General features: G+C 64.0%; 12 protein-coding genes across 12 annotated transcripts in view; 3 read left to right on the forward strand and 9 right to left on the reverse strand.

The window, feature by feature from the left end:
• The window catches only part of F751_5072 (Zinc finger CCCH domain-containing protein 24), a gene marked incomplete at both ends in the record, with an annotated part of 3,993 nt that extends 2,089 nt beyond the window's left edge, over window positions 1-1,904 (reverse strand). Inside the window, 3 exons of the mRNA XM_011398815.1 lie at window positions 93-420; window positions 709-1,242; window positions 1,803-1,904. Coding sequence (XP_011397117.1) covers window positions 93-420; window positions 709-1,242; window positions 1,803-1,904 — 964 coding nt within the window. The remainder of the gene's footprint in view (window positions 1-92; window positions 421-708; window positions 1,243-1,802) is intronic.
• Window positions 1,905-2,577: 673 nt separating this feature from the next.
• Window positions 2,578-3,655, reverse strand: F751_5073 (Egl nine-like protein 3; the record flags this gene model as incomplete). Its single annotated transcript, XM_011398816.1, has 3 exons — window positions 2,578-2,914; window positions 3,081-3,406; window positions 3,563-3,655. 3 exons carry the CDS (start codon window positions 3,653-3,655, stop codon window positions 2,578-2,580), a joined length of 756 nt encoding a protein of 251 aa, XP_011397118.1.
• Window positions 3,656-4,416: 761 nt separating this feature from the next.
• Window positions 4,417-9,198, reverse strand: F751_5074 (Methyltransferase-like protein 16; the record flags this gene model as incomplete). The annotated part of the gene is made up of 9 exons (XM_011398817.1): window positions 4,417-4,768; window positions 5,663-5,931; window positions 6,137-6,421; window positions 6,538-6,606; window positions 7,427-7,701; window positions 7,851-7,908; window positions 8,126-8,331; window positions 8,791-8,913; window positions 9,084-9,198. 9 exons carry the CDS (start codon window positions 9,196-9,198, stop codon window positions 4,417-4,419), a joined length of 1,752 nt encoding a protein of 583 aa, XP_011397119.1.
• A 1,008-nt stretch (window positions 9,199-10,206) lies between these two features.
• Window positions 10,207-10,729, forward strand: F751_5075 (hypothetical protein; the record flags this gene model as incomplete). Its single annotated transcript, XM_011398818.1, has 3 exons — window positions 10,207-10,300; window positions 10,420-10,466; window positions 10,604-10,729. 3 exons carry the CDS (start codon window positions 10,207-10,209, stop codon window positions 10,727-10,729), a joined length of 267 nt encoding a protein of 88 aa, XP_011397120.1.
• On the reverse strand, window positions 10,592-10,795 carry F751_5076 (hypothetical protein; the record flags this gene model as incomplete). Its single annotated transcript, XM_011398819.1, has 1 exon — window positions 10,592-10,795. One exon carries the CDS (start codon window positions 10,793-10,795, stop codon window positions 10,592-10,594), a length of 204 nt encoding a protein of 67 aa, XP_011397121.1.
• A 185-nt stretch (window positions 10,796-10,980) lies between these two features.
• Window positions 10,981-12,103, reverse strand: F751_5077 (hypothetical protein; the record flags this gene model as incomplete). Its single annotated transcript, XM_011398820.1, has 3 exons — window positions 10,981-11,158; window positions 11,290-11,575; window positions 11,920-12,103. The coding sequence occupies 3 exons, from the start codon at window positions 12,101-12,103 to the stop codon at window positions 10,981-10,983; spliced, it is 648 nt and encodes a 215-aa protein (XP_011397122.1).
• Window positions 12,104-12,750: 647 nt separating this feature from the next.
• F751_5078 (hypothetical protein) lies at window positions 12,751-13,106 on the reverse strand (the record flags this gene model as incomplete). The annotated part of the gene is made up of 2 exons (XM_011398821.1): window positions 12,751-12,959; window positions 13,100-13,106. The coding sequence occupies 2 exons, from the start codon at window positions 13,104-13,106 to the stop codon at window positions 12,751-12,753; spliced, it is 216 nt and encodes a 71-aa protein (XP_011397123.1).
• A 713-nt stretch (window positions 13,107-13,819) lies between these two features.
• Window positions 13,820-15,401, forward strand: F751_5079 (60S ribosomal protein L11-1; the record flags this gene model as incomplete). Its single annotated transcript, XM_011398822.1, has 4 exons — window positions 13,820-13,825; window positions 13,947-14,051; window positions 14,335-14,599; window positions 15,235-15,401. 4 exons carry the CDS (start codon window positions 13,820-13,822, stop codon window positions 15,399-15,401), a joined length of 543 nt encoding a protein of 180 aa, XP_011397124.1.
• Window positions 15,402-16,004: 603 nt separating this feature from the next.
• Window positions 16,005-18,194, reverse strand: F751_5080 (Glutamate dehydrogenase B; the record flags this gene model as incomplete). Its single annotated transcript, XM_011398823.1, has 4 exons — window positions 16,005-16,034; window positions 16,214-16,915; window positions 17,147-17,620; window positions 18,030-18,194. 4 exons carry the CDS (start codon window positions 18,192-18,194, stop codon window positions 16,005-16,007), a joined length of 1,371 nt encoding a protein of 456 aa, XP_011397125.1.
• Window positions 18,195-18,583: 389 nt separating this feature from the next.
• Window positions 18,584-22,294, forward strand: F751_5081 (Pyruvate decarboxylase 2; the record flags this gene model as incomplete). Its single annotated transcript, XM_011398824.1, has 14 exons — window positions 18,584-18,683; window positions 18,813-18,829; window positions 19,000-19,066; window positions 19,212-19,852; window positions 20,086-20,143; window positions 20,321-20,433; window positions 20,584-20,748; window positions 20,884-20,993; window positions 21,191-21,234; window positions 21,383-21,522; window positions 21,637-21,689; window positions 21,811-21,871; window positions 21,994-22,085; window positions 22,216-22,294. The coding sequence occupies 14 exons, from the start codon at window positions 18,584-18,586 to the stop codon at window positions 22,292-22,294; spliced, it is 1,740 nt and encodes a 579-aa protein (XP_011397126.1).
• A 488-nt stretch (window positions 22,295-22,782) lies between these two features.
• On the reverse strand, window positions 22,783-24,233 carry F751_5082 (hypothetical protein; the record flags this gene model as incomplete). The annotated part of the gene is made up of 3 exons (XM_011398825.1): window positions 22,783-23,271; window positions 23,484-23,728; window positions 23,846-24,233. The coding sequence occupies 3 exons, from the start codon at window positions 24,231-24,233 to the stop codon at window positions 22,783-22,785; spliced, it is 1,122 nt and encodes a 373-aa protein (XP_011397127.1).
• A 474-nt stretch (window positions 24,234-24,707) lies between these two features.
• Window positions 24,708-27,123, reverse strand: F751_5083 (3-phosphoshikimate 1-carboxyvinyltransferase, chloroplastic; the record flags this gene model as incomplete). Its single annotated transcript, XM_011398826.1, has 6 exons — window positions 24,708-24,796; window positions 25,049-25,516; window positions 25,704-25,965; window positions 26,238-26,427; window positions 26,625-26,785; window positions 26,950-27,123. The coding sequence occupies 6 exons, from the start codon at window positions 27,121-27,123 to the stop codon at window positions 24,708-24,710; spliced, it is 1,344 nt and encodes a 447-aa protein (XP_011397128.1).
• Between the last annotated feature and the right edge of the window lie 476 nt (window positions 27,124-27,599).

Genomic DNA, 27,599 nt, shown 5'->3' on the forward strand with positions numbered 1-27,599 from the left:
AGGCAGATGACGCTGGAGAACGCACCTACGCTGCGGGCAGGGCATCCTCCTCAAATTACACACCCCTCCACCCCTCTCCATGCCCATTCCACCCACCTGGTAGGCGCGCTCCACGGAGTTGTAGGCCTGCAGCAGGCTGGCATAGCGCGAGTCCTCCATGGATCTCCGCGCCTGCTCCGAGGCGCCGCCCGCAGCAGCCCGCGCCTGCGCCTCCTGCGCAGCCTGGTAGCTACCCAGGCTGGCGGCGCGCGGCGCGTAGGCCGGCGCCTGCACGCCCGCCGCGCCTGTGGCCGCCAGCGCGTTGTGCAGCAGCTCCAGCGTTGATGAGGGCAGCATCTGCTGCAGGATGATGGAGGCCTGGGCGGGGGCCAGGCGATCCTGCGCCAGGAGTGACGCCACCACTTCAACCACGCCGCGGGCCTGTGCAGGATTCGTTTGGGTGGAGGTGGGGGGTGGAACAGGCGGGCACCATCGTGATGGTGTGCATGGGAGGCAGCAAGGTTGGGGAGGAAGTGGCTCACCCACTAGCAGTGCCACGGGAGCAGTGGCACGTCCGTTGGTCGGCCTTGCAGCGAAACTAAACCCTTGCGCACGCGCGCGCGCGCCCCCCCCCTCTTCCCCATGTTCCCATCCCATCCCATCCCATCCCATCCCATCCCATCCCATCATCATCATCGCCACCAAGCGGGGCTGCCACGGCCCTCGCACCTGGTGGTCGAAGCCGGGGCTGCCCTGCAGCGCGCCCAGCGCCGCGGAGAGCCCGGGGTCAGCGCGGGGTTGCCTGCCCGCGCCGCCGCCCGCCTCCTCGCCTCCCCATGACGCCGCCCTAGGCGTCCCGCCCCGGCCGGCCTGCTGGCCCCGCGCGGCGTCCAGCACGGCTACCAGCGACGGCAGCGACTGCGCGCCCGCAGGGCCCGCGCCGCCGCCCGCCTGCTGGCCGCTGGCGACGCTGGCGGCGGAGTCCAGGGAGGGGCGCCCGCTGCTGTCGTGGTGGGAGGAGCTGGAGCGGCGGCTGTCGCCCGGCCCGGCCGCGGAGGCGGCGGCGGCCAACGCCTCGGGCGAGACGAAGGGCTTCACGGCCGGCACGCGCAGCTCGTCCAGGGAGTGAGCGAAGAAGCAGATCTTGCGCCGGCAGCTCCCGCCATCGTTGCACAGCTGGGTGCGGTAGCGGGTGGGGTGCAGCCAGTACTCAAAAACGTTGTGGGCATAAGGGCAGTGGTCCCGCATGGGGCACTGCCCGTCCTGCGATGGACGGAAAGGGGGGGGCTGAGAGGTTGGAAAGGAGGAACATGCACAGTGCGGGGGCCAGGTGGCGGGGCAGCGCTGCTAGCGGGCTGCAAAGGACAGGCATGGGAGCCGGGACCCCTTGCCCCGAGCAGCCGCTGGCACAGGCCAGTGAGTAAACCAGCTGATGCCACAGGGACGTGCATTGGGCAACTCAAGCGCGTCAGACACAGAACAAGGAGCACCTGCTGCAGGTGGAGCCCAAATAGAACAGAGATCACACCCAACAGGCCCACCTTCTTCATGTTGGGGCAGGCTATGCCTGTATACGAGAATACCCGCGGGTCCCGGCGTCGAGCCTTTTCTTGCGGGTGCGCAAAAGGGCACTCCGTCCAGTCGTGCACGTACCGCTTGGAACATGGGAGCACCGTGGGGGGGGGGGGGGGGCCGCGGAGCAGAGGGAGGCTGTGTTAACGCCACCGTGCACGTCGCCTAACCGAGCCGGCAGGACCACGCGGGTGATCCACGGGGACATGGCAGGGCAAAAATATCATGGAATGACTGGTGGAGTCCCGCACCTTCATACACTGCATGCGAAAGGCGTCCGACTTGTAGGTCGCATTCTCGTCCTCGGCTGCCGGCTCCGGGCCGGTCGTGGACGCCTGTGCGACAGTCGTCATGCCTTTCCTCTCGGCGGAGGAGGGTGTCGAGCTCATTCGGGGGCGTAATGACGGACACGCGACCACGGAGCGCCTCTTGCCCCGAGGTCCCGACCCGAAGGAGCGACTGGGCCTCACTGGGGGACGTGGTCGAGGCGAGTCACCCGTTTCTCTCCATACATGGAATGCATACCACACGCAAGTTATGGTGCCCGTCACGGAGTCGGGTGGGGAAGGGGGGCAGGCTCGGGATGGAAGCAACCTGGGTGCTTGTCCCTGGCGCAATCTGCCGTAGATCTGCGAATCTCCCCGAAGGCGCTGGGCCTCCAATTGCAGCGGGATGTGGAGGCACCCAGAGGGAGCCTTATGATGCCGGGCAAGGACGAGACACCCGGGTGGACATCCTTTGTCACGACTATGTATGAGATTTTGTCTCGAGGCCTGCTCTGGCGCACCCTCGCCCACGTCGAGCCCCGACACTAGGTCGTGGGCTGGAAGAAGGAGTGGCAAGGGTCCTATGCCCATGTCCCTCACAAAACTGATACAACATGGTTCTTTTCAAGCAGCATGCTTCATTCAAACTCAACCAGACTTTAATGCTCGAAATTGGAGGTCAGTGAACTGCAGGGTACCTCCACATAGTGCACCTCCCGACCCTCTGGAGTGGTCTGGGTAATTCCAACACTGGCACTCCTCACAGCCACTCCGTCACGGGCGGCCCAGGCGGCTGTGCCCGGTCCACCAGGGGTTTGACCACGCGCTCAATAATGCCCAACTCCCCCCAGAACCCCTCCAGCAAGGCATCGCGGGCAGGGGAGGGTGGGTGCGCCTGCTCCAGGCTGGCGGCCCACTCATCCCTCAGCCACCACCGCGCCGCGTGCTTCCTCAGCGATGGGTGGACGAGGCGCCTCCATGCCTCCTCGCTCGTCCCCACCTCGGGCTGGAGTGGGGTCGGGGGTCGGGCCTGGCTCCGCCCCTCTGACAGCCACATGGTGAAGCAGTAGCGGTCTGCTGCCCGTGATGGCAAGACCCTGGAGGGGGTGCCAGAAGTGGGAGCAGACGTTGTGATGATGGAGTTCGCACCCAAGAGAGAGCCCTTGCTGACCTCCAAGCTCCGGGTGGCAGGCTGAAAGTGTGAGTTCCAGAGCAACAAATCCTCTCACCCCACTCCTTCCACTCGCCAGCCCCCAGCTGCACCTGTGCAGCATGGTCTTGGAGCTGAACAGGACCAGCCTGTCGTTCAGGGGTGCGATGTCCACCGCCTCCGAGGGCCAGGGGTAGAGCCTCAGCTCCCCTCCCTGCCAGGGTTGCCACCCCGGGTTCAGGTATGCGATCGCAGTGATGCACCGCCCGTCCACCCCAAAGTCGCTGTCAGTGTGGATGGGGAAGCAGCCCCCCGTGTTGTGCTGTGCCTTGATGGCCTGGGACTCGAGGCGCAAACCGGGGAGGAAGAGCGACAGCATGACCCGGAGGGTGGCGTCCTCCTGCAGCGCCGAGCACAAGGGAGCGGCGGCGCATGTGGCCTGCCAGGGATGGATCAGGGAGGATGATTTTTGTGGGGCGTTGCGGCTATTTGGTTGGAATCAAATACCGGTTGGACCATCTGGGGGTGGCATGGCAGGCTGCACGGGAGGGGAGTGCCACCCCTCCCCACCCTCCCCACCCTCTCTGACACATACCGGGTCTCGGAGCTCGGCCTCATTGATGGCCAGCTTGGGCAGGAGGCTGGTCCCTGACGCGGGATGCACAAGAACCGTGCTGTTGTGCTGCATGGAGGGCGCCAGGGACGCAAGCTCGGTCCGCAAGGCTGAGGTCACGTCACTGCCGAAGACCCCGTCGGCCACCGCCCAGCCCTTCCTGGTAAGATGCTCGCAGAGCTGGGGGCTGATGGCCCGCTGCAGCCTGGAAGACAGCTGAGCAGGGCTTATGGGTGACCCTGACGCCATGGCATATGCTAGGAATGGCAGATCACCGCATCGGTGCCCTCAGTCGGAGGTGTGAGGGTTCTGCGCTGAGGCCGGACTCTGCTGTCAACTTGTTGCCCTGGAGTCATTGCCACAGCTCGAGGTCCCACGAACGTTGCATGGTGTGTCAAGTATGCCAAGTCACGCATTCGCCAAGCAGGGATTCGGCCAGAGCATGGTGTGGGTCTCCGATGTGTGTGCATGGCATTCGGGTGGCAGGCTTCCTGTCCGGCACCTCAACAGAGGGGAATGGAGCCCGTCCCTGGAGGTCACCTTGTCAACAGGTGATCAGGCACACGAACGACTTCTTACCATAAGATTCATGTCGATCTCGATGCTTAGTAAAATGTTCCACGCTGGCAAGGGCTCCTTGCATTCAATACCTCTGGGTGAGCCTCCGGGGCATTGGATGCCCTCCTCTGTGTCCTGGGTTCCATGTTGCAGCAGCACCAATGGTGGGTCCCAAGCACTCCAGCGGTGCATGCCGCCCGGCTGCGAGGAGACCAGGTGCGGCAGCCTGGTCGGCGCCGGTCCAGAACTGTCGCCGGCCGGGCACAAAAAACACTCCATCACAGCCCGTCCAGGGCCGCCCACATGGCCGACACCAGTTCCGCAAAGTCCCCGCCCACGCTCGCGCCCTCCAGGCTGGCCGCCACCGTCTGCTCGCCCCGCGCCTGCTGGAACACCTGGAAGCGAGCCAGCGCCGGGTGTGGACCCCGGTCGTCCCCGGGACCACTGGTGGGAGCCTCACGCGGCCGCTTGGCGCCCGCTGCGACGCCCCCCCCCAAGCCGCCGCCGCCGCCGCCCACCTCGACCGTCAACGAGAATGCCTGGGGATCCACCTCGCGCAGCACGCGCCCGGATCCCCGCGCGGCCTCGCACAGCGCGCGCAGCACGGCCGAGGCCTCGGTGCGCACAGGCCTCATGTGCCGGCGCCGGGCCGGGTCCAGGGCGGCCGCCGCGCCCCTGCCCGCGGGTGCGCGCAGCGGTGCGGCGGCGGCGGCGGCCGGCGCGGCCCAGGACCAAGCCACCCCCCACCGGCTGGTCCGGCCCTGGGCGAACTCGGTAGTGCGCACGACGCGTGCCCCGGCGCGGGCCAGCGCGCCGCGCAGCGCGCGCAGCGTGGACTTCTTCCCCACCATGGTGGTGAACCAGTGGATGTGGGACCGGAGCGTGCATGAGTCGGCCAGCATGGACAGCACGAAGGCCGCCTCGCCGCCTGGGGCGGGGGTGGGGGGGAGGTGGAGGGGGGCCGGAGAGGGGGGGGATGCGGCCTTCCTGGGCTCGAGTCTCGAGGTTCAGCCAGAGCATACAGCATCAAAGTGGCCCAGACCCTCCATCCTTGAATGTCAACACGTCCAGGCAGAAACAACGCTGATAGGCACACCCCCAGCCTACAAGACCCACCGCCCGCGCCGCACCCGGGTACACCATCTCCAGCGGCGTGCCGCCAAAGGCGGTGGCCGGGTTGCGCCCCGCCTCGTCCAGGCTCTCGAAGAAGGGCGGGTTGCACATGCAGAAGGCAAAGGCCTCGCCGGCGCGCAGGGCGGCGCTGAGGATGCCACCGCCCGCGGCGTCTCCCGCAGACACTTCCTCCCACGCGCCGCCGCTGGCGGCGCCCCGCTCCCCTCCCCCGCCATCCCCCCTCCTCCCTCGGGGCCCTCTGGCGCGGCCTCCATCCCATGGAAGAAAGCGCGCTGCTCCGGCTGCATGGGCACCCGGCGCAGCGTCACCCGCCGTGCCACGCCCGTGTTGGCGTCCAGCAGACGCCGCGCCGCGCGCAGCGCGGCGCGCGACACGTCCACGCCCACAAACCGCCAGCCGGCCAGCGCCGCGCCGAGCAGCGGGTAGATCAGGTTGGCCCCTGTGCCGACGTCCAGGCCGCACACCTCCCCGCCCTCCGGCGCGCTCAGCGCCAGCAGGTCCTGCACCCAGTGCACGTAGTTGGCTCGCCCGGTGACCGGCGGCGCCAGGTGGCCGGGCGGCAGGTCCCAGCGCAGGCCGTGGTCGCGCGCCAGCAGCGCCCGCGTCAGCGCCACGCAGGCGCGCGGGTCACGGAAATTGAGCGAGGGACGGCCTGTGCCCTGGCGTGGGGGTTCATTGGGGGGGGGGATGGGGCGCCCGGATGAAGGCAGGGTGCAGTGGGGCAGGCGCAGAGCGTGCCGCACAAGCCGCCACCGAGCCAAGGCACCGTGTGCCACGGGGCGCAGGTCAGAACGGCTGCCGGAGAGCGTCGACGGGACGGCCCCCCCGCGTCCCTGTTCCCCCTTTCCGCGAATGCGCACACACCCTGGGGACCAGGAACGGTCTGAGGTAAGGGTAGGCCTGCGCCAGGTCGCCAAAGTCGGGCTCCTCCTGTGCGTACCGGCTGCGGGGGTTGATGCGGGCGTTGTTGGGCGCGCCACGGCCCGCCACGCGCGGGGCGTGAGGCAGCGGGGCGGGCGGGGGCGTCGCTGCCTGGGGTAGACTGGGCGAGGCGGAGCAGGAGCCATCTTTTTGGATCAGCGTCCCATCGTCGGGCAGGCGCGCATCCTCCTGAGCGCCCTCCAGGGACTCCTCCAGGAGCTGCTTGGCCTGGGCATCAGGTGTGAAAGGGCGCCCAGGATGCGTACTGAGTGCAGGGGCCGAATCAAAGGGATCCAGGAGGACTGGAGCGCAGCGCACCTTTGGCCTGCGCGTCCCCTTCTCACCTCCAGGAGCTCAGGGTCGTCTGGGCAGGCCAGCAGGGCCTCCTTCACGGCCTCGAGGTCCGCGACACACTGCGCCATGTGATGCTGAAGGGTTTCAACCTCAGTGCCGGGGCAGCTGGTGAGAGGAATCTCCTGGGGGGCGGGGGCAGCCTCCAGGGGGTGCTCCATCCTTTCAGAGTGCCTGAGTGGGCCTAGGTCTATGGCCCCCACGACCAGAGCGCCATGAGCCACAATATGATTATATCCTCATTCAAATGATTGACAGGCTTGCTGACGGGCCTGCGACCCGGGCGACGCCGGGCCGACTGGCCTGGCGTGCAATCGTGGAATCGACATTGCTTTCCCTGTACAATGTTGTTTATCAAACTATTAAATTCACCGTCAGTATTGTCTGCGACGTAGGCTGTGATGATCACGACAGTAATGCTGCATGCATTGCTGTCAGCAAGCGTATAATGCATCGCTCGACATGAACGCCGACCCAATCCATCACCATATCCCAGGACACTTGAGGATGGGGAAGATTACACAACCGCCTGCAAGGCCAGCACATAATAGAATGGAGTGCGCATCGCTGATCAGGAAGCACGTTGAAGCCTGTCGGTTTCGGTTTGGCACGGGTGAGGTCTGTACATGGGTTTGTCATGTCAGCAGTAGCAGGGAATGCCCCAGGCCTGACCATTTGCCAGCTGTGAGTATGTGGGCGGGCTTGAAGCGGTCTGAAGGAGAGGAGAGGGAGGGGGAGGAAAGGTGAGCGCGCTGTCTCACCAGCGGAGAGGGCCGTGCCAGCGGTGGGCCAGGGTAATCACCCAGTTCCTGATGCAATGCCCAGGAGCACTGCCTGCAAGCCATGTAACTCCTAGGGCCATGCACCAGGGCAGCGCCTCACCTTGGTGTACTGCCCGCCGTTGCAGGTCTGGGGGTAGGGGCTGACGCAGCAGCTGTCCTTGACGGGGCCGAAGCACGCGAAGGGCTGGAAGGTGATGACGGAGGGCATGGGGGTGAAGGCGGAGCCCGTGGATGCGCCGGCCATGCCGCTGGCGGACGCGGCGCCGTTGCCACTGGCAGACGCGCCGGCGTTGCTGCCGGCCGACCCCCCGGAGCTGGGGGTGCTGCCCTGGGAGCCGGTGGTCACGGTGGCGGTGGCAGAGGTGTCCGCAGACGCTGCACATGTGTGGTTCGGGGGGTGGGGAAGAGGTTGCTGCAGCTCAGAAATCGCCCGAAGCCGGGTGTGTGAATAGACAAGAAGGTCAGCCCTCGGCAGAACAACCGCAGGCCGTGCCATGCATGCCACGATGCTACATGACACGCACCTGTGCAGCCGGAGACGGTCGCCAGGGCCTTTGCCAGGGCAGTGGCGGTGACGGACGCCTGGGTGGATGGGGGGTTCGGGGCAGAGGGTTGGAAGAAAAGTGTGGATGACCAAACGCCAGCCTGTAACTGTGTGCAAGCAGTGGTGTCGCAATCACAGGCTCCCTCCTGTCCAAGATGCACCAGTTGAGCACTTCATGATCTGGCAGTCCCCGACCTCATATGCTTCCCAAAAGACAATATCCGCAATCCAACCCCCACACCCCTTCACACGCACCACAGCCTCCGAGACAGCCGAGGCCTGGCTGGTGCCACCGTTGCTGGCGGATGCGGAAGAGTCAGACACCGCCTTGGCGATGGCGCTCTTGGTCTCGGTGGCGATGGACTGTGCTGCGGCCTTCACAGCGCTACTGCCGCCGCAGCATGATGCCTGGGCGACGGCTGAGGCCATGGCGGTGGCGACGGCCTCAGCGATGGCGGTGGCTGTAATGGGAAAGGCATGGTGGGGTTTGGAGTGAGTGGTTGAGTTAGTGTCGGGACTGGGCAGCACCGGTCACAGGAACATGGCTCACATCACTGTGATCATCCAAGAATACAGCCACACAGAGGGGCAAAGATCACCCAATGCGCACCAGTGGCCGTGGCAGAGGCAGACGCGCTGCTACCCTGTCCAGAGGTGATCGCCGAAGCAGAGGTGGAGGCAACGGCCTTGGCACTCGCCTGTGTTGGGTAGAGAATGTGGTTGAGGAAGTTGACAAACTGAAGTGTTCCATGCTGACATAGATTGTGCAAATATCTTCAGTCCTTGCGGTCGCCTCGAACAAAGATATCTTGCAGGAATATTGAAATACCGATAAACCTGTAAATTCATATTAATCTCACCGTCGCGATGGCCTGGGATGCCGCAGACGCCTGTGCGCTTGCGTCCCCCCCGCTGCACACGTTTGCGACCGCCGAGGCCGTCGCCGAGGCTGTGGCGGAGGCCACTTCGGAACTGCCCCGAGCAGAAGCGGACGCCGATGCCGAGGAAGATGCCTTCAGAAGACGACCAACTCTCGACATGCCCTGCGAATGGAAGGCGTGATGGTGCATGTGAACTCAGCACATGCTCTCCGAGACCAACCGGAAGCAGCCGCGTTGGCGGCGTACGAACCTACTCCCAAAAAATATTGTTCACCCGCTTCGTAGGCACTCTGAGACATCCCCATGGTCATGGTATGGCATTAGAAGCTCACTCACCCTCAGCGAGGTTGTCGTCTCGAAGGTAAGGGCTTGGGTGGGGGTCATGGCCGCGAGGAGCACCATCAGTGCAAGCACAGGTGCTACACTCCTGGCGGACGGGTTACGCATTGCGTGGCCTACCATATTTGATCGCGATGAAGGTGAATGAAGGGTATGGGATGAATATAGCAAATTACGGGTCTCAGCAGGCTGATATCTAGTTTTCAGGCACGGACGCGCTCGGGGAAATTTCGCCGCGTGGTGCGATGTGCTTTGCCGTGTATCGGAGGTCTCCCAGACATGGCAGCGGTGCCGTCGGGACTCCCCAGAATGAAATCATGCGCACTCATGATCCGGCATGACAAGGGGCATTCAGACCCTAGTAATGATTGTGAATCAACGGCAATGGATTATAATGGCTGCGCGGAGCTTCCGGATCCCCTCAGCTGCCCTCTCCCGGGCAAGGTGGTAAATGTTCCCCTTTGGACTCGAGCGCGAAATCAGCACATGGACATCAATCCACACATGATCACCCATGCGACACCCATTTTGTACACGGAGCCATCTTTTGAAGGGGAAAATGCAACAAAATGTGGCATCTCAGGTTTCCATATAACGGATGCAGTGTATTCATTTGCGCAAACTGTGTTGGTGGTAAACTTGAGGTGCAAGGCTGGATTCCTTCAGCAGGTGGACACCCTTTTCTCCAGGGCCAACGTGCTCATGACAGTGAAAGGAGAGGCTTTAGTGCACAGGTCGATGGGAAGTCGATGACAATGGGGCATTCCCCATCCTGAAGAATTCTGAACGATGTCCTGATCTTGCGGTTAGGATGGGTTCTTTGTGTTGAGGCTTCGGCTTACAGTTTTACAGAGGACTACATATCGGTACAAGGGAGCGTGATGCTGGCATGGAGGGATCCACTCCGCCTCCATGCATGTGTTCTGAATTGGGTTTTGAACATTGGAGGAGTAGCATGCGGTGCATGCTGCACTCCTGGCTTTGTGAATCCCCGGACTCAGGAGCACGGTCTCGTGCCGCAGGACCTTCACTGATTCCAGTTCCCTGCCTATCCCGTCTTAGGCCCTGAAATCTGTGCTGTGACACTCCTCGGGCCTCGGGTTCAGTCGAACAAGCATGGCGTCCGCACTGCAGAAGCTCGCCCCCCTCTCCCGGCGCCTGATGGGCCAGCGCGTCGCCAATGCCGCGCCGCGACGGAGCTTTGCTGCCGGTGAGATGCTAAGCTGTGTGTTCAGTAACGAATGAGCTTGATGTTCCACCACACCCCTGGCACTCCTTTTGTCGGGTGTCTCTCCCTCGCGACTCACCCGCCCGGACGGCCCTTGACAGATGCTCATGGCGAGGAGAAGATCAACTTCTGGGAGTCTCCCATGGAGGTGCGCATTGGGTGTACGGGACGGGACGTGGCTGACAGGCCCTGGGAGGCTTAGGCCTCCTTCTGAACTGCATGGCCAAGAGCATAGAACTGATCCGCAGCCAGACGCCGTGAACACCCACAGCCTCATATCAACAGGTTGGGCGATGGAAGGAGGAGCAGACCGTGCTCGTGGTGCTGGCAGGCTGGGGCGTCGGCATCTACTCGGCCATGAAGATCTTTGGCAAGAAGAAGGAGGAGGTCCCCGCTGCGCCCACTGCATGAGGGACAGCGGCGGTCTCTCAAGCTTTCCCCTCTTTCCAGTGCGCATGTGCCCCTGTAACACCTCATGTGCTCAGTGTCTTCTCTTTGAGGGGTGGTGCAGGCTCTGGAGATTCCAGCATACGCACCAGGGGTTTGCAAAATCGAGACAGCACGCTCCAAGACACTGCTGGGACGTGTGGCCACAGCAGGTGCTCTGCTGCTTCACCCAGCTCCTGGCAACCATTTCAAACCCTCGAATCTCCAGCAGCTCCTCAGTCCCCGCGCGCCGGCGAGGGCTGGCGCTGAAAGATCTTGGTCTTCCGCAGCGAGTCCAGTCGGGGCGGCGGCACCGCGCTCAGCCCCGCCTCCCTCTCCCACGGCGCCTGGTCCCAGTACTCCTGCCGCGCGATGAGATGGGCCTCCCCCGTCCACGTCTCCCCCGGCTCCAGCCTGCGAGAGAGGGTGGGAAGAGGTACTGTGCGGTCAGGGACCCAGCACAGCCGCCCTCCCCGTGCCCAGGACCCCGTTGCTGCTCAGGAAGAGGACCCCTCCCTGATTCCCCCCCTTCCCGCTCCCCACACACGCGCCTGACGGGCCTGGCGACGCGCGCGGGCGCGATGCCCACCGACCACCGCGCTTCCTCCGGGTAGGACAGCGCGGGGTGGTCCAGCGCCACGTCGTCGAAGCCGCGCAGGTTCTTCACCTCGACATGCGCGGCATGGCCGGGGCAGACCGCGATGAACTCGCGCGCGCCACAGTCGACGTACACGCGGTCCAGCTGACGCCCGCCGAAGCTCACCGCTTGCTCGTTCTCCACGCGGATGCGGGGCCGGGCGGGGTTGGACTCGCGCCGCAGCGTGTGCTTGCCTGTGGGTGGGACAGGAACTCTGTTAGGGGGCGGATGTCAGGGTGGGGGTGTGATGGGAGGTGAGAGCTGGGAGGTGATGAGGATGAATTTGGGATCGAATGAGTCTACCAGCCCAGGCAGGAGTGGGGGTGGGGGGGGGGAGCATCAAACTCAAAAGCCGCCAATGTACATCTGGCACCCAAGCAGGGCAACGCCTGAGGGGTGTTCAGCGGGCATCGCAACAGAGCAGGGCACACCACTCATTCCCAGGGCATGACGGAGCGACGCGCCAGCCCCCCCCCTCCCCATGGGATGCGGCCCGGAATGTACCCTGACCTGCCCACTCCCACTCCCCATCCCGCACCGTGCAGCCCCACGGCCTTGATGTACTGGCCGTGCGTGCGCGCGTCCTCGGTAGCCAGGCGCGTGCGCAGGCCCGTGGTGAAGGTGAAGGCCTCCTCGCCGGTGTTGGCCACCGACAGCGTCAGTGCCAGCGCCACGGGCGGGGGCGGCAGGCGGTCCAGGCCGCCGTCGCTGTCCGGGGCCATGACCAGGGGGTTGGACAGGTCCGCCAGCTGCAACCCGCTGCCCGGCGCGCCCCGCGCCGGCGCGACCTCGGCCTCCTCCTCCTCGGCGCCCGCCTCCGGCTCGGCGGCGGCCGCCGCCGCCGCCTCCCGCGCGCGCTGCTGTGCGGAGGGGGGGTGCGCGGCGCGGAGCGCGGCCTCCTCCTCGCGCCCCTCCCAGCCGGGCGGCGCCTCGGGCTCGGGGGCCAGCAGGCTGACCGCGTAGACCGCCTCGAAGTCATGGGGGAAGGAGGGATGCACCGCGCGGTCTGAGGTGGCATGCAGCACCACGCTGGGCCTGCTGTCCAGCGGCTGCGGCGCCGGCTCGACTGCCCCCGCCTCCTCCTCGTCCTCCTCCTCCTCGTCCTCGTCGTCCTCGTCGCCATCCTCTTCCTCCCCCTCCCCCTCCTCCTCCTCCTCCTCCTCCTCCTCCTCCGCGTCCTCGTTCTCCGCCTCGCAAGAGGTCTGGATTGGCGTCCAGGGCAGGCTGCGCAGCACGCCGTCAGTGGGCAGCGCCAGGCCCGGGCCCCACTGCGGCCAGGCCAGGGTCACGCCACCGGCCGGTGGCGCGCCGCGCCGCCGCCCGCCGCGCCGCACGTGCAACATCTCGTGACCCTGGGGAGCCGTCCAGCTCAGGACCCCGGCGCCTGACAGGCTGACAGTGGCGCTGGAGCCGGTGGGGTGAAGCAAGCGGACGCAGGGCACGCCGTCGGGGCCATGCGAGAACTCCACGGCGCCGGGGATGCCCAGCGTGCGCTGGTACGCCGCAACGTACTCCGCATACACCTCGCTGAAGGGTGGGAATGAGCTGAGGGTGGGGAAAGGCTTGTGTCGTGCTGCTCTGCAGATGGCGAGCGACAGCGCCCTAGTGGCCATGTCTGCTGGGGTCTGTTGGGAGCACGGAGTGCAGGCGATGCACCACGCCTGATTCCATCGAGCCATGCGCGCCCCTCTAGAACCACCGACCTCCAAACATCCCACCTCTCATCGCCGATGGGAGTGGCCTTGGTGTCGCCCTCAATGATGGAGGCAAAGTGCTGTGGGGGGATGGACCCTGCTGACACTGCAGTTTCCCTCCTTGCCGCTGGTGTGCAGGAGCGTCCTACGGAGAAACGTATGGTGCATTCGTGAAACACCGATGCGGAGTACGAACGCTCACGGTACAACGGTGCATAGTGCGACTCCTTGTCCCTCCTTGTCGCACCTAGACTGGAAAAGGGCCTCTGCTGTCGAAGGAGCCTGGGTGCCACTGCAGCCAGAAGGTGCGAGCGAGTCGATGTAATTCGCGAAGCAGGCCCTCCTGAGCATACTCCTGACATGTTCGCAGGACAAATGCGCGGGGCCAGCCTGCGGCTGATGTACTTGGGAGGGTTTGATCGGATGTATGGGGCCCTCTCTGCCGTCAAGGGGAGAGTACCGTCACATGCGCCGGAATGGCACCCCTGGGATGAGTCGAATGTGCAAATTGAGTATGTTGCTGGTCATCCTTGGAAAACCGTGCATGAGCCTGCTCATCTTTCCCGTCCATGCATGGCTCTTGCGCCCTGGGCCGGGAGGTCCGTGATATGGTGGCGGGAAACCGACAGGGTCCCCCCGCGCTTACGACCCCGGCGGGGGACCTCGCTCTGTATACGGGCCGGCCACGCGAGCGCATCCCTCTTTCAGGTGCCTGTAGGCTGTAGAGAGGGCCTACTCGACACGATGGTGGTGAGCCGCGGGGATGCACGGGCCTGACGGAGACAGAGGCGTGCCTGCGGCGGCCTGCCTGGCCAGCTCGAGAGACAATGGGTGCTGAGCCCGGTTGGCCCCCCCACCCCCTCCCCTGCAGGCGGACAAGAAGGCATCCAACCCCATGCGGGAAATCCGCGTCGCGAAGCTGGTGCTGAACTGCTGCGTGGGAGAGTCTGGCGATCGTCTGCAGAAGGCCGCCAAGGTGCGGAGGGTGGGGGTGCTGCGGGATATATCTCTGCAGCTACATCCTACCAAACAATATGTGGGCTGCAAAGCGGCTGTCGCGTAGCGGGGAGTGGGCGTGATGTCGCGGACGGCTGTCGACACGGGCCCTGGCCTGGGGCTGGGGCAGTGCAGCTCCCGATGACGAGGCGAAACGTTGGCCCAGCGGCAAGCCGGCACTGTCCCCATCCCGTGCACTCATGTTGTTACGAAGGTGAAGAAAGCTGGGAATCCATGTCACTACCGCCCCTCCCCCTCCTCAGGTGCTGGAGCAGCTGACCGGGCAGCAGCCCGTGTTCGGCAAGGCCCGGTACACCGTGCGCCAGTGGTCTGTGCGCCGCAACGAGAAGATCTCCTGCCACGTCACCGTGCGCGGCGAGAAGGCGCTCCAGCTGCTGGAGGCCGGCCTGAAGGTCAAGGAGTACGAGCTGCTGCGCCGCAACTTCTCCGACTCCGGCAACTTTGGCTTCGGCATCACCGAGCACATCGACCTGGGCATCAAGTACGACCCCTCCACCGGCATCTACGGTGAGAAGGCTGGGGGCTGGTAGATTGAGGGTGGGAGGGGTTGTGCCAGGAATCCATGGGCCTACCTGCGCCAGGCTTGCGAGGCTGGATGGTCCTCGTGTCATGCTTGGGGAGCGACTCAGCACATTCCCTTCTATATGCACCCAAGTGCCCTTCTCATGCAACGTCCCTTTTGGCCACACACACCTCGTCGGCTCCACCTGCCACCACACCAACCCCACCTCAGCCCCCTCCCCAAAAAATACCCCCCCCCATACCATTAATGCCCCGTAAAATACTGATTGCCTGCTGCGTGAAAAACCGCCTGCGGCAGAGCATGAGCGCGGTTGGCAAAGCGACGCCGGATGGGTGTACGCCCCATGCCTATCAAGGCGCCCCGCCACTTGGGCGCGTCGCAAGACGCGGCTGGGTGGCAGGGCGGCGCGGGGCAAGCATCCCTGGCTACACCTGATATATATTTTCTTTCTCTTTGTTCCCTTTCTGCTGTTTCATTATCACATTATTCCTTCCAGGTTCCCTTCCACACCCCAAGGCAGTACCTCTCGACCCTTGCTCCCAATCCCCTTCTCCTGCTCCATCTCCCTCGCCCTTGGTCATCCTGACTCACCCTCCCCCCCCCCCCTCGCACCCACCAGGCATGGACTTCTACGTCGTGCTGGAGCGCCCCGGCTACCGGGTGGCGAAGCGCAGGAAGCAGCTGGCCCGTGTGGGCGTGCAGCACCGCGTGACCAAGGACGACGCCATGAAGTGGTTCCAGACCCGGTTCGAGGGAGTCGTGCTGAACAAGGCCAGCTACACCTGATTGCCGTCGGGGTATGGCCTGGGAGGTGATGTTGCCCTGCCCTCTTCTTGGTCTTCGCGGTGGAAGTGCAGATGGTAACAACCTTCGTACAAGTTGACAATGATGCGGGACGGGGAGGAGTGGCAGAGCCGGGTGTCGTAGTTCCTGCTTGCTAGCAGGGAATAAAAGACCAGGAGTCAAGAGCTGTATGAATGAAGGCACGGGGAGGGAAGGGATATGTTTCAGGAGGGCAGCCCTGGTGCTGCCAGATGCAACTGGGTCTGACCCTTATGGACTGGAGAGCAAGATGAGTAGCTGAATCGATAACGTCTGCTCCCTTCCTACCCGGCTTTGTACACTTGTCACCTGGCAGTTCCCTCCCATTTGATACCAAGGGCATGCTTCACCGCCTCGCCCATGCCTCAGCCCTCTGCTCACTGGCACCCTGGCTCGGCACTCATCGGCTGCCGCCCAGCACACACGCAGCACCCAGCTGTTACACGACACCGGCAGGGTGCGTCGGCGCCTGCGGGCAATTCATAGCTTGCACGCTCAAAAGTATCACACACTCTCGTTCGCTCATGTGGAAAAGCGGGGCTCGCACGGCACGTCACGAGTGGCATTTCAGGGGGCGAGGGAGGACTGGGCGGTGGCCTGGCACATGGAGGCGACTCGTTCCACTATCGGCACCTCGCCATGCCCGCCCGACCTCCCCCCCTCCCCCCCACTATCGGCCCCTCGCCATGCCCGCCCGACCTCCCCCCCTCCCCCCTTTCCAGCCCCACCCCCCCGCTCCCCGACCACCAGCGCGCTCAGTCGAAGCCGCGGTGGACGCGGGCGCGGGTGACGCGCTGCAGCGCTTTGACGAAGGCCGCGGTGCGCAGGTTGAGCCCGTCGGCCTCGTGGATCTCCCAGATGGCCTTGAAGGCGTCGGTCATGACCACGTCCAGCTTGGTGTTCACCTCCGCCTCGGACCACTTGAAGTTCTGCAGGTTCTGCACCCACTCGAAGAAGGAGACGGTGACGCCGCCGCCGTTGGTATAGATGTCGGGCAGCGCGACGATGCCGCGGTCGCGCAGGATCTGGTCGGCCTCGGGCGTGGTGGGGCCGTTGGCCGCCTCCACCACCACCTTGCACTGCAGGTCCCCGGCGTTGGCCTCGGTGATGACGCCGCCGATGGCGGCGGGGATGAGCACGTCGCAGGGCACGGTGAGGATGGCCTCCTTGGGCACAGTGGAGGCGCCCGGGAAGGTGGTCAGCGCCTGGCGGTCGGCCAGGTGCTGGCGCAGCGCGGGGACGTCCAGCCCCGTCTCGCAGTGGATGGCGCCGGAGACATCGGAGACGGCGATCACCCGCCCGCCGTGCTCGTGCAGGATTTGGGCGGCCCAGGCGCCCACGTTGCCAAAGCCCTGGATGACAAAGGACTTGCCCCGGATCTCGCCCATGCGGATGGCGCGCAGGAGCTCGCGCACTGCGAACACCGTGCCGCGCCCGGTGGCGGCTTCGCGCCCCAGCGACCCATGCAGCCACACCGGCTGTTGGAGTGGTTGAGGGGTAGGGGTGAGGGGGAGGGGTGGGTTGGAGGTTGTACGGGAAGGGGGGAGGGTGGGAGACGGGGGCGGAGGCGAGGGAGGTGGTGCAGAAGCAGGGAGTGCTGCATGGCCCAGCCGCGCATGCCGTAGTAGCACCCACCTCTACACACGCATGTACGCCCACCAACCCCTTTCACTCCTGCTCCCCCCCACCCCCTTCCCCCCCTTTCCTACCTTGCCGGTGACGATGCCCGGGGAGTAGCCCTCGAACTTGGTGTACTCGTCGAAGATCCAGGCCATCTCGCGCGCACCCGTGTTCATGTCCGGCGCGGGGATGTCCTCGTAGGTGCCCAGGATGGGGCGCAGGGCCTGCACCAGCTTGCGGGTCAGGATCTCCAGCTCGCGCTCGGAGAGGGTGGAGGGGTCCACGGTGACGCCGCCCTTGGCGCCGCCAAAGGGGATGTCCATCACCGCCGTCTTCCAGGTCATGAGAGAGGCCAGCGATCGCACGTCGTCGATGTCGACGTCGGGGTGGAAGCGCAGGCCGCCCTTGTAGGGGCCGCGGGAGTTGTCGTGCTGCACGCGGTATGCGTCAAAGGTCGCCACCTCGCCGTTGTCGCGCAGGATGGCCAGCTCCACGGAAACCTCGCGCTCGGGTGTCAGCAGCAGCTTCTGCAGGCGCTCAGGGTACTCCAGGTGCTGCAGGGCCTGCGTGGATCAGTGAAGGAGGGAGGGGAAAGGAAAGGGTGAGATTGAATGGATCCTCGAATGGGGTCCAGACAGCCGGATCGAGCACCCAGCGGGGAGAGTGCTGGCAGGGGGCATCTGCAACACTGATACAACTGCTGGGAGCAGTGAAAGGGAGCGTGCGACCATGTCATGCCACCCAAACATTCCAGAAAACCATAGGGTGATAAAGCTGGCCAGGTCAAAGAATGTCCCAGCTCCAACACAAAATGATGCCAGAAGGGACCCCCCTGGACCGCCACCTTCGGAGACGTTTGGCCCCAACAGCGCCGTTGCCGTCCTACGACACCACCCCAACTCAGGTATGCGGCAAGATTAAATCACCTAGATCCCACCCGCCCAGTCCCCACCCGCCTAGTTCCCACCGCACCTCCACGATGAACTTGTTGGTGTTCTCCGCGTGGGAGCTCTTGTAACGGGTCTGCGAGTTCTGCGGATCCAGGGACCCGCCCTGCTGCATACCTCCGCTCATGGCGGGGGCCATGCGGGACAGCAGGGAGCGGGCGAGGGAGCGGCGGGCCAGCATCAGGGCCATGGCTGCCAGTACTTGTCGGAACGCGGGCAGTCGGGACTCCCACCCTGAGAAATAGAAGGAAGGCTGATCGGCAGACGTAGAAAGATTCGAGCAATTTAAACAATATCAGAGATATGGTAACGGGCAGCCTGATCACGCAGACTCCTAAGGGTCGGCTCAACACAGCCGCGGGAATGCCGGAACTGCGTGAGGACGCGGGTGGGCCCACGTGTGCACACAGGGCTCCGTCTCTGGAACGGAACCTGGAGGAACTGGGTTAAAGCTTTACATCAAGGGTCTCGTGCGGCGCATGCAGGCATATGCCCTCACATTCTCAGCAGGTATCGAGCTTATTAATACCCACCACCCCCTGTTTCGGATCTGTCTCTGCCCATCCCTCCACCGCCAGCATGTGTGATTGGAATCAGCCGACCGAGCCTCGCACCCTGGGACAGCACCTCGCCCACCGTCTGTCCCAGATCGGCGTAAAGCACTTCTTTGGGGTCCCAGGTAAGCGATGTTTGGAGTGGGTTTGGCACCTGGCAGGGCATGCTGGCGGGGTGGTGCCTGCTTAATGCTGTTGGTCATGTGCTCGGAAGCCATTTCACCGATGTCGACCCCTGCCTCCCCATCTCACAGGGGACTACAACCTGCAGGTACGAGACTCTGAGGACTCAATGGCCCGCATTCGGGCTCATACTCCGTCATCGGCAGTGCATGTGCATGGGAGTTGCCGCTGCACTCCCATCTTCTCGCCATTGGGCATGGGAATGGCTTCCGTCTCCCGCCCTCTCCCACCCTCCCCACACTGCCTTCCCACGTGCAGCTCCTGGACGAGCTGGTCAAGGACAAGTTCACGGAGGGTCGCTGGACCTGCAATGAGCTTAATGCTGGTGTGCACGGGGTCGGGGACTTAGTAACAATGGAGTGTGGTGGGCGTCGACAGGGGATTGGCTTAACACACTGCCCTCAAATGGGAATCCATCGAATACGCACGCCCACCCTCCCACCCGCCCCCCCCCCACACCTATAACCCAGGCTACGCGGCCGACGGCTACGCGCGTGCCACTGGCGTCGGCGCTGTGGTGGTCACCTACACCGTGGGCGGGCTGTCGGTGATCAATGCTGTGGCAGGGGCCTACGCGGAGAACCTGCCGGTCATATGTATCACAGGCGCCCCCAACTCCAATGACATCTACAGCAACCACCTGGTGCACCACACCATCGCACGCAAGGGGTCCATGGAGCAGGAGCTGCACTGCATGCGCCAGGTGACCTGCGACCAGGTCATCATCAGCCAGCTGTCCGACGCCCACGAGCAGATCGACCACGCCATCTCCGCCGCGCTGCACAACTCCAAGCCCGTCTACATCGCGGTCTGCGCCAACCTGGCGGCCCTGCACCACCCCTCCTTCGACGCCTCGCCCGTGCCCTACAGCATCACGCCCAAGCGCAGCAACCCTGCCAGCCTGGAGCAGGCGGTGCGCTGCGCCGCCGCTTTCCTGGCCGGCAAGCAGAAGCCGGTGGCGGTGGGGGGCGGGCTCCTGCGCCTGGCTGGCGCAGAGGAGGAGTTTGTGCGCCTGGTGGAGGCCGCGCAGTACCCCTTTGCCGTCATGGCGGCGGGGAAGGGGCTGGTGCCGGAGGACCACCCGCAGTGGATGGGCACCTACTGGGGGCAGGTGTGCGGAGGTGGAAGGGGGAGGGAGGGATTGAGATTTGTGGCAGGGATTTGGATGCAAGGCGAATGTGGGAACCTGGGTGTGGGGGGAACCTCGCAGGGCTTGCAGCTCTGTGCGCATGCGGTGGGGAGGTCGCTGCGGGTTCACGCTCATGCGCGTGCATGACCAGCCGTGCTGTGGCGTCGGAGTGACAGCTCATCAATAACCTGGTCCTGGCCTTTCGCATGCTAAAGATCAGCAGCCCGTTCGTCGCGGAGGTGGTGGAGAGCGCAGATGCCGCCCTCTTTGTCGGTGAGACTGGAGGAGCCTGTGACTGAGAGGGCAGTGTGTGCGTGCAACAGGTCGTATTAGGGACGATGGCAGGCCCCCGCTGAACGGCACCTGTGCACCTGCCTGCAGCCATGCTTCGCTTCTCCAAGAGTAAGTCCTCACTGAACCTCCCATGCATCCTGAACCCTCCCTGAACAGGTGCACAGTTCAACGACTATGCCACGGCCGGGAACTCGCTCAACCTGCAGCAGTCACGCATGATCAAGGTGGAGCCCTATCGCGTAGTGATTGCAGGAGGAAAAGGAGGGCAGGTCAGTGGAGGAGCGTGCAGGGGATTATGGGGTTGGCAGGTCAGATGGCTGTGGAACATGGGTGAGTGCAGTGGGTGTGCCTCATCAGTTCCTTGATTCTTGCCCATGCTGGACTTTCGAACAAATTCATAAACTCCTCCTGCACCGCAGGTCTTTGGCTGTGTCCGGATGGACGACTTCCTGTGTGGACTTGCGGAGGCAATCACGCCCAATGACACCGCCCATCAGATCTTTAAGCGCCTCTGGGTGCCCACGCCCGTCGTAGAGCCCAGCGAGGAGGGCTCCCCCTTGCGCACCAAGGTCATTTGCGCTTGGGTGGGCACTGTGATTCTTAGTATGGGTCCATCAGTATGAAGGAGAATTATAAAACCTTGATGATTACACGGAGTGAGTCTGTCTACATACCAGGTCCCAAGTCTCTCCCTCACTCACCATCCAAACCTCCCGCAGCATCTCTTTGCCCATGTGCAAATGCTGCTTGATGACAAGACTATCCTTATCGCCGAGACCGGGGACTCGATCTTTAATTGCCAGAAGCTCAAACTGCCACGGGGATGCACGTGAGATGGCCATTGGGTGGGAGCTGGCAGTCCCTGCATGCCTTGCGGACAAAACAGCACGAGTGCTGCATCACTTGGAGATCCCTGGATGCCAAATAACAATCCTCGCCGAATTCTCTCACTCAGCATGTGCACGGGTGAGGACTAATAATCGCATGCAACCCACATCATTCTCAATATCCACATCCACATGCCAGGTACGAATGGTCGCAGCAGTACGGGAGTATTGGCTGGAGCGTCGGTGCTGTGCTGGGTGCCGCCATTGGAGGCAAGTCCTGGGGATCCAGTCGCATGTCGTGTCCCCCAACTCGCTCCCTGCCATCAAAGACCTGCCAAGCAATGCGTAGCCTTCCTTTTTCCTCACCTGCATTGGCGCCACTTGGTCGCAGGCCAGAAGGATGGGCGGCGCGTGGTGGCGTGCATCGGGGATGGCAGCTTCCAGGTGACTGCCCAGGATGTGTCCACCATGATGCGGTACGGACAGAATCCCATCATCATCCTCGTCAACAACGGCGGCTATACGATTGAGGTGCGAGTGGAGGTTGGAGTTGCCTGTGTGGCTCGACAGGCTGGGCAGCCATGCACGTGCCGGCCTTGACCAGCAGCGGCGAAGGTCACACTCCTCCTACACTGTCGAGCACAGGTGGAGATCCACGATGGACCCGCTGACAACAACTACAACATCATCAAGAACTGGTGGGTTGTGATGTTGGCAGGAGTCCCAGACTCTCGGAGTTTAGTGCAGGGTCTAATGTCCAATTGTTCACTGAGTTTCCCAGCCGTTCTCAATCCTGTTTGCGCTGCTTCCTTGGTACAGGGACTATGTGGCCCTTTTCAAAGCCATGCAGAACAAGGAGGGCCAGCTTTTTGCCACCAGGGTGAGCTCTTTAAACGAGGCATATATCTCAGTGACAGTTAGGACAGTTCATGCATGACTGCCCATGGGTGCCATGTTTCGTCATGTGGGCTGACCATCATCACTCCTCCATGTACCTGGCAGGCGAAGACCGAGAAGGACCTGGAGGATGCCATCGAATTTGCGAAGAACGAGGCTGCTGATTCGCTGTGCCTCATCGAGTGCATTGTGCACAGGTGTGACAGCTGGGAGTGGGTGCATCGGCCCTGCTCTGGGTAGATCAGGAGGCGAATATCTGTCAGGTCAAGGTGTTGCGGCTGTCTTGTTGCATGTTCAATTCTCACCAACTAATCCTTGGCTTTGCAGGGATGACTGCAGCAGCGAGTTGCTGGAGTGGGGGGGCAGGGTGGCAGCGGCCAACAGCCGCCCTCCACAGTCTGATTGATTGTGCGCAATTTCAGAATGACCCGGCTGACAGTACACTCCAGAAGCCCTGACCATGTGTGATCTGCCATGGTGGCACGCGATCAGCTTGCTACACATGTACATTGCAAGGATGAACGTGTATAGTACATGCATTCTGCGCAGGAGCACAGGCGTCTGAGACATTGGGGAAGGGGGCTGGCGGGGTCAATGGAGCAAGTGTCGTGAGTGCTGTAAGTAAGTCGAGAGGCAAGGATCACTAGGCGGATGGGTGTGCGTTTCTAGGGTGATGGAGGCTACGACGCGCGAGCGGAGGCTCTGGGGGCTGAAACATGCAGAGGTGGTACAGGGGGGCCGCTGAAGGTCTGAACTGGACGTGGCAAGAGCGGGAGCGCGCACAGGGGGAATCTCCGCTGCAGCCCTCGTCTTGGGAAGCGGTGAATGCCAAATACTGGCTGGCGCAGGGGCTGAGTGCAGCTGAAAACAAGCCACAGAGGCCCATCCCAGCCCTCAGCAGCCGCCCTTCCACGGCCGCGACAGGACGGCGGGCCCCGCCTGCAGCCCGGCCCTGGCCCCACGCAGCGCCCCGTCCCGCGGCGCCAGGGTCAGCCCCGCCAGGTCCAGCTCCTCCCCGTGCTGACTCAGAGCGAGCTGGGAGACCTGGTGCAGCGTGAGGTCGCGCGTGACGTCCAGGCGCACGCTGCGCCCGCTGCGCGTGGTCAGGTGCAGCGTCACCGGCGCGTCGGCGGCGGGGTCCACCAGCCCCAGAGCCAGGCCCAGGCAGTGCAGGAGGACGGACAGCCAGGCAATCGCGGCCCGCAGCGCGGCCCAGGCCGCCGCCTCGCCGGGCGTCTGCGCCCGGCGCTCGCGCAGGAGCAGGCGCTGGCGGTCGGGCTGAATGCCGGCGCGCGCGGCCACGCTTGCGCGCAGCTTGGCCAGGCTGTCATCGGGGGAGGCGACGAAGGCCACCCGCCTGTCACTCGCCAGCTCCACAGTGACCTGATTTGTGTTTTTGTTGGGGGGGGGGGCGGGGGGTAGGGCAGGGAGCAGTGACGGAGCTAGACGGGGAAGATTAGGTTGTGGAAAGCAGGAGCATGCTGCGGGAGGTTCCTTCACGAGACAGACATCGCGTCTCCTGCGAGTATCAGTCCCACCCCCTGCCCTGTCTGGCTGGTTCCCTCGCAGCCCTTCCCCCATCCATAAACACCCACCTTTATGGCGTCGCTGCCTGACGGCTCCCGCAGGTGGACGCCGATGTTCTCCTCGGCCCAGGCCAGAAGGCCACGGCCCCGCACCTCGCGCGTCAGGCTCTCCGGCAGCACCAGCCAGTTGAAATTGTCCAGCACAGTCCAGGCCAACCGCCGGCGGTGTGCGAGACGGTTGGCGGTGGAGCGCAGCAGCTCCTTGACCCCGGGAGGCCCTCGCTCCTCTGCATCAATTGTGAAAAGGTAGGTGGCTTTGGGGTTGGGAGGCGAGGAACGATGAGCCAGTGCAATGGTCTATACCCTGCAGCCAAAGGCAGCTGATGGAAAGAGGTGACCACCACAGTCCTCCTCAAATCAAGGCACCACACCTTCCACGACCAGGCTGAAGCAGTCCGGGGTGCTGCCGGCGACCTTGGCCGCAGCTCCCAGGAGGGACTCCAGCGAGATGCCTGGGGCCATCTCCAGCCAGCTGTACCCGCCGCCCCGCCGTCTCACAGCCACATGGATGGGCGGGGGGGTAGGGGGCTCCGGCGTGGACCGTTTCCTGCCAAACCCGGCGGGGAGGAGCTGGGAAGCGCGCTCCATGACGGCAGTGTAGGCTGCAGAGCCCCGGACCCACTCCGGAGAAGGGGGTGGGGTGGGGGAGGACTGCTGCTTCAGCTCCCCCGGGAAGCTGGAAGTGGGGAGAGGCACCGGCCGGGTGGCAAGGCAGTCCACGCTCGAGGACCTCGGCAGGCTCCCATACCTCTGCCCCATGGCTCGCAGTGGTGAGGCTGTGGTGGGAATGGCACTTGGGTGAGCAGGCGCGGTGGGTTCCCATGCGTGACCCCTCTCGGTGCCCCGACACAGTCGCGTTAAGCGCCCCGCTCCCCAGCTCACATATGATGGCCAGTAAGTCGCTACGGCCACTAGTTTCGATCCTTCTCCCCATGCCGCCCTCTTCGTCCATGCTCGGGGGTGGCTGGTCCCCACTGGGCCAGCACGGGTGCCAGTACCAGGTTTGACGCGGGGCCGCTGGGCCGTGTTCCCGTCGCAGTGGGTGTCTTGTAAATGTCTCGAAGACTCTTTAGAGAACGCCCGTCAAGTGTGCACCGCTCAATGCCAGGCCGCGGAGTTTTACAAGTCATTACAAACTCTTCCGCCAGGGCGCGCCCAGGCTCGCGTGGGATGAACACGGAGCCGCACATCACCGAGAAGGCAGACCTGGATGGGCGGTCGGCACCACCCCCCTCATCGGACCGTCACACCCTCCAGGACATCAAAGTAGGTGGGAAAGGTCTTCCTGGTGCACCCAGGGTCCAGGATGGTGATGGGTTGGCCTGTAGAGGGGGTGTAGGTTGGTTGGAGATTGTGAGTATAACTCAAACTGGTAGGGGCATGCATGAGCCATCGCAGGCTCACCCAGGGCATGGCTATTTGCGCCAGGACCCGGGGCTGGCACCTCTTGTATGCAGTCACGCCTAGGGATCCCTCTCCGCAGCCTCCCTCCCTCTCCTTTTTACACACCCCAACCCCTCTTTCCCCCCCCCGACAATAAAATAAAAAAAACCTCCAATCCCCCCAAAACCCACCTCCGCAGGCGGCCAGACTGAAGGCCATGGCCATGCGGTGGTCGTCGTAGGTCTCGATCTCCGCGGCCCGAACCCCGCCCACCGGCGGCGTGATCACGCAGCTGGTCTCCCCCTCCTCCACGCTTGCCCCCAGCTTGCCGAGCTCCGCGCAGATGGCCTTCATGCGCTCCGTCTCCTTCACCCGCCAGCTGCCCACATCACGGATGGTGGTGGCCCCGTGCGCGAACAGCGCCGCCACCGCCAGCGTCATGGCCGCGTCGGGAATGTCCACGCAGCCCGCGTCCACGCCTCGCAGCCCGCCGGGCGGCGGTCCGGTGATCGTGATGGTGTGGGGCGCCCAGTCGACGCTCGCGCCCATGGCGCCCAGCACCTCGGCGAAGCGCACGTCGCCCTGCAGGCTGTCGGAGCCACAGCCGTGGACCGTCAGGCGCCCGCCGGTGATGGCGGCACCCGCGAGGAAGTACGATGCTGGCGTGTGTGTTTGGGGGGGAAGAAGTTGAGGTTGGTGGGGAGGGAGAGGGTGGGATTGTTTTATGGGTGGGGCCAAAGGGGCAGAAAGCGGTCGCCTGGTGCCGGGGGTCTGGACATTGCACTGAACGACACTCCCAGGGTTCCCAATCCTCTTCAAACCCCCATCCAGACCACACGTTCACACCTGAGGAGGCGTCGCCCTCCACAAACACGGTGCCGGGGGAGGCGTAGCGCTGGCCGGCGGGGATGTGGAGGTGCTGCAGGCCCTCCAGGCGGTGCACGGTCACGCCAAAGCGCTCCATCAGGCGCAGGGTCATGTCCACGTACGGCTGGCTGATCAGCTCGTCGGCAATGCGGATGTGGATGCCGCCCTCGCCCTCCGCCAGTGGCGCGGCCATCAGCAGCGCGGTCAGGTACTGGCTGCTCACCTTGCCGGACAGGACCACCTTTTGGGAAAGGGCGAAAGGGGGCAAAAGGGCGGTGGGGGGGTGGTAATGGAGTAAGTGCTGAAGAAATCCGATGCAGGGATGGAAGAGGCCCCTGGCAGATGCTCAGGATCTGGCTCCGCGGTCGTGCTCCTGGATGACAGGGCCTCCAAGCGACCAGTACAACCCCATGTGACCCACGTGATCCAAACACCCTCCACGACCAACACAGGCAGGCTCCTTGACATCAAAGCTGTAAAACCTCGTCATCCGACCCCACCACGCCCACACACCTCTCCAGACTGCAGGCCGGTGGCGTGCAGGCGCACGGGCGGGCATTTCGTGCCCAGCGTGCACTCTGCGTCCACGCCCAGCTGGCGCAGGCCATCCACCAGGTCCTGGATGGGCCGCTCCCTCATCCGGGGCACCCCGTCCAGCACAAACGTGCCCCGCCCCGCCGCCGCCAGTGCGGCCGTCAGCGGCCTAGCGGGCATGGGGGGTGGGGGGGGGGGGGAGGAGTGGCGCTCGCTGCATGTGGACTCACGAGCCCTGCTCGGCGGGCTGGGGTCCAACTAAAGCGACCCCTCCAGCTGCCTATCGATGGCGCCAGCCAGGCTCGGGAGGACACAATGTTTCACACAGACACCCTGCAGTGTCTTCACAGCAACACACCAACCCACCGCATAGCGGTCCCGGCGTTGCCCAGGAACAGCTCGGCCCCTGTTGAGTTGAACCGCCCGCCGCAGCCCTCCACCCGGATCTGCTTGGCGTCCCAGTCCACTTCCAGCTGCACGTTCAGCTGCTGCAGCGCCGACACCATGTAGCGGATGTCCTCTGAATCCTGAGAATTGAGGGTGGGCCATGCGGTGCTCATGAGCGGTCGGCTCCCAGGGCCTGGACATACGCGATTAGCAAGGGCACGGAGTTGCATGAAAATACAATCATTCCTGTCGGCTCCACTTTGTAAAGCGCAAATGACTAATCTTGCTGCTCGCAATAACCTACCAGGATGTTGTCCAGGGTGGTGGTACCCTCGGCCAGGGCAGCCAGCAACAATGCTCTGTTGCTGAGTGACTTAGACCCAGGGAGGGTCACCTCACCCTCGATGCGCTTGATGGGCTGGAGCACCAGCTGGGAGGGCGTGGCTGCGACGGCAGCGGCCTGAGTCTTGGCAACCATGAGGCGCGGCTTGAAAACCCTGGTGGACGGGCGAGGTGCGTGCGTGGCACGAGCGGAGAGGCTCAGTTGGCTGTACGAGTATCTGCGCATTGAAACATTACAAAAATGCGCCGGAGGCGCGTTCTGCGTCGTCGCTGCCATCTGCAGGGTCGCAAGACAGCGTGCAGGGCACGCCATGGTGATGGACAAAGTGCCGCACACCGGCCTCCTTTGACCTGCTCCAAGGCACCGTTATATGTGACTTTGGGTTTTGGTTCTGACAATGCACAGGGCATAAACATTCAACCCTCCGGCCTTGTGTCACATCGGGCCCAACGTGATATCCCACGTGGATCAAGGAGGGCGCGCGCCGGGGAAAAACTAAGTCGGTGCATCTGCCCGTTGCGTGCACGCCGAGCTCCATCATTGCAATAGGAACAGAGTGCGGTGCTACAATCTTCCACAACTGCGGTGATTTTAGCGCTCACCAGGTCGCA

This window comes from Auxenochlorella protothecoides, assembly GCF_000733215.1.
Source record: "Auxenochlorella protothecoides strain 0710 unplaced genomic scaffold scaffold56, whole genome shotgun sequence".
Taxonomy (NCBI): domain Eukaryota; kingdom Viridiplantae; phylum Chlorophyta; class Trebouxiophyceae; order Chlorellales; family Chlorellaceae; genus Auxenochlorella; species Auxenochlorella protothecoides.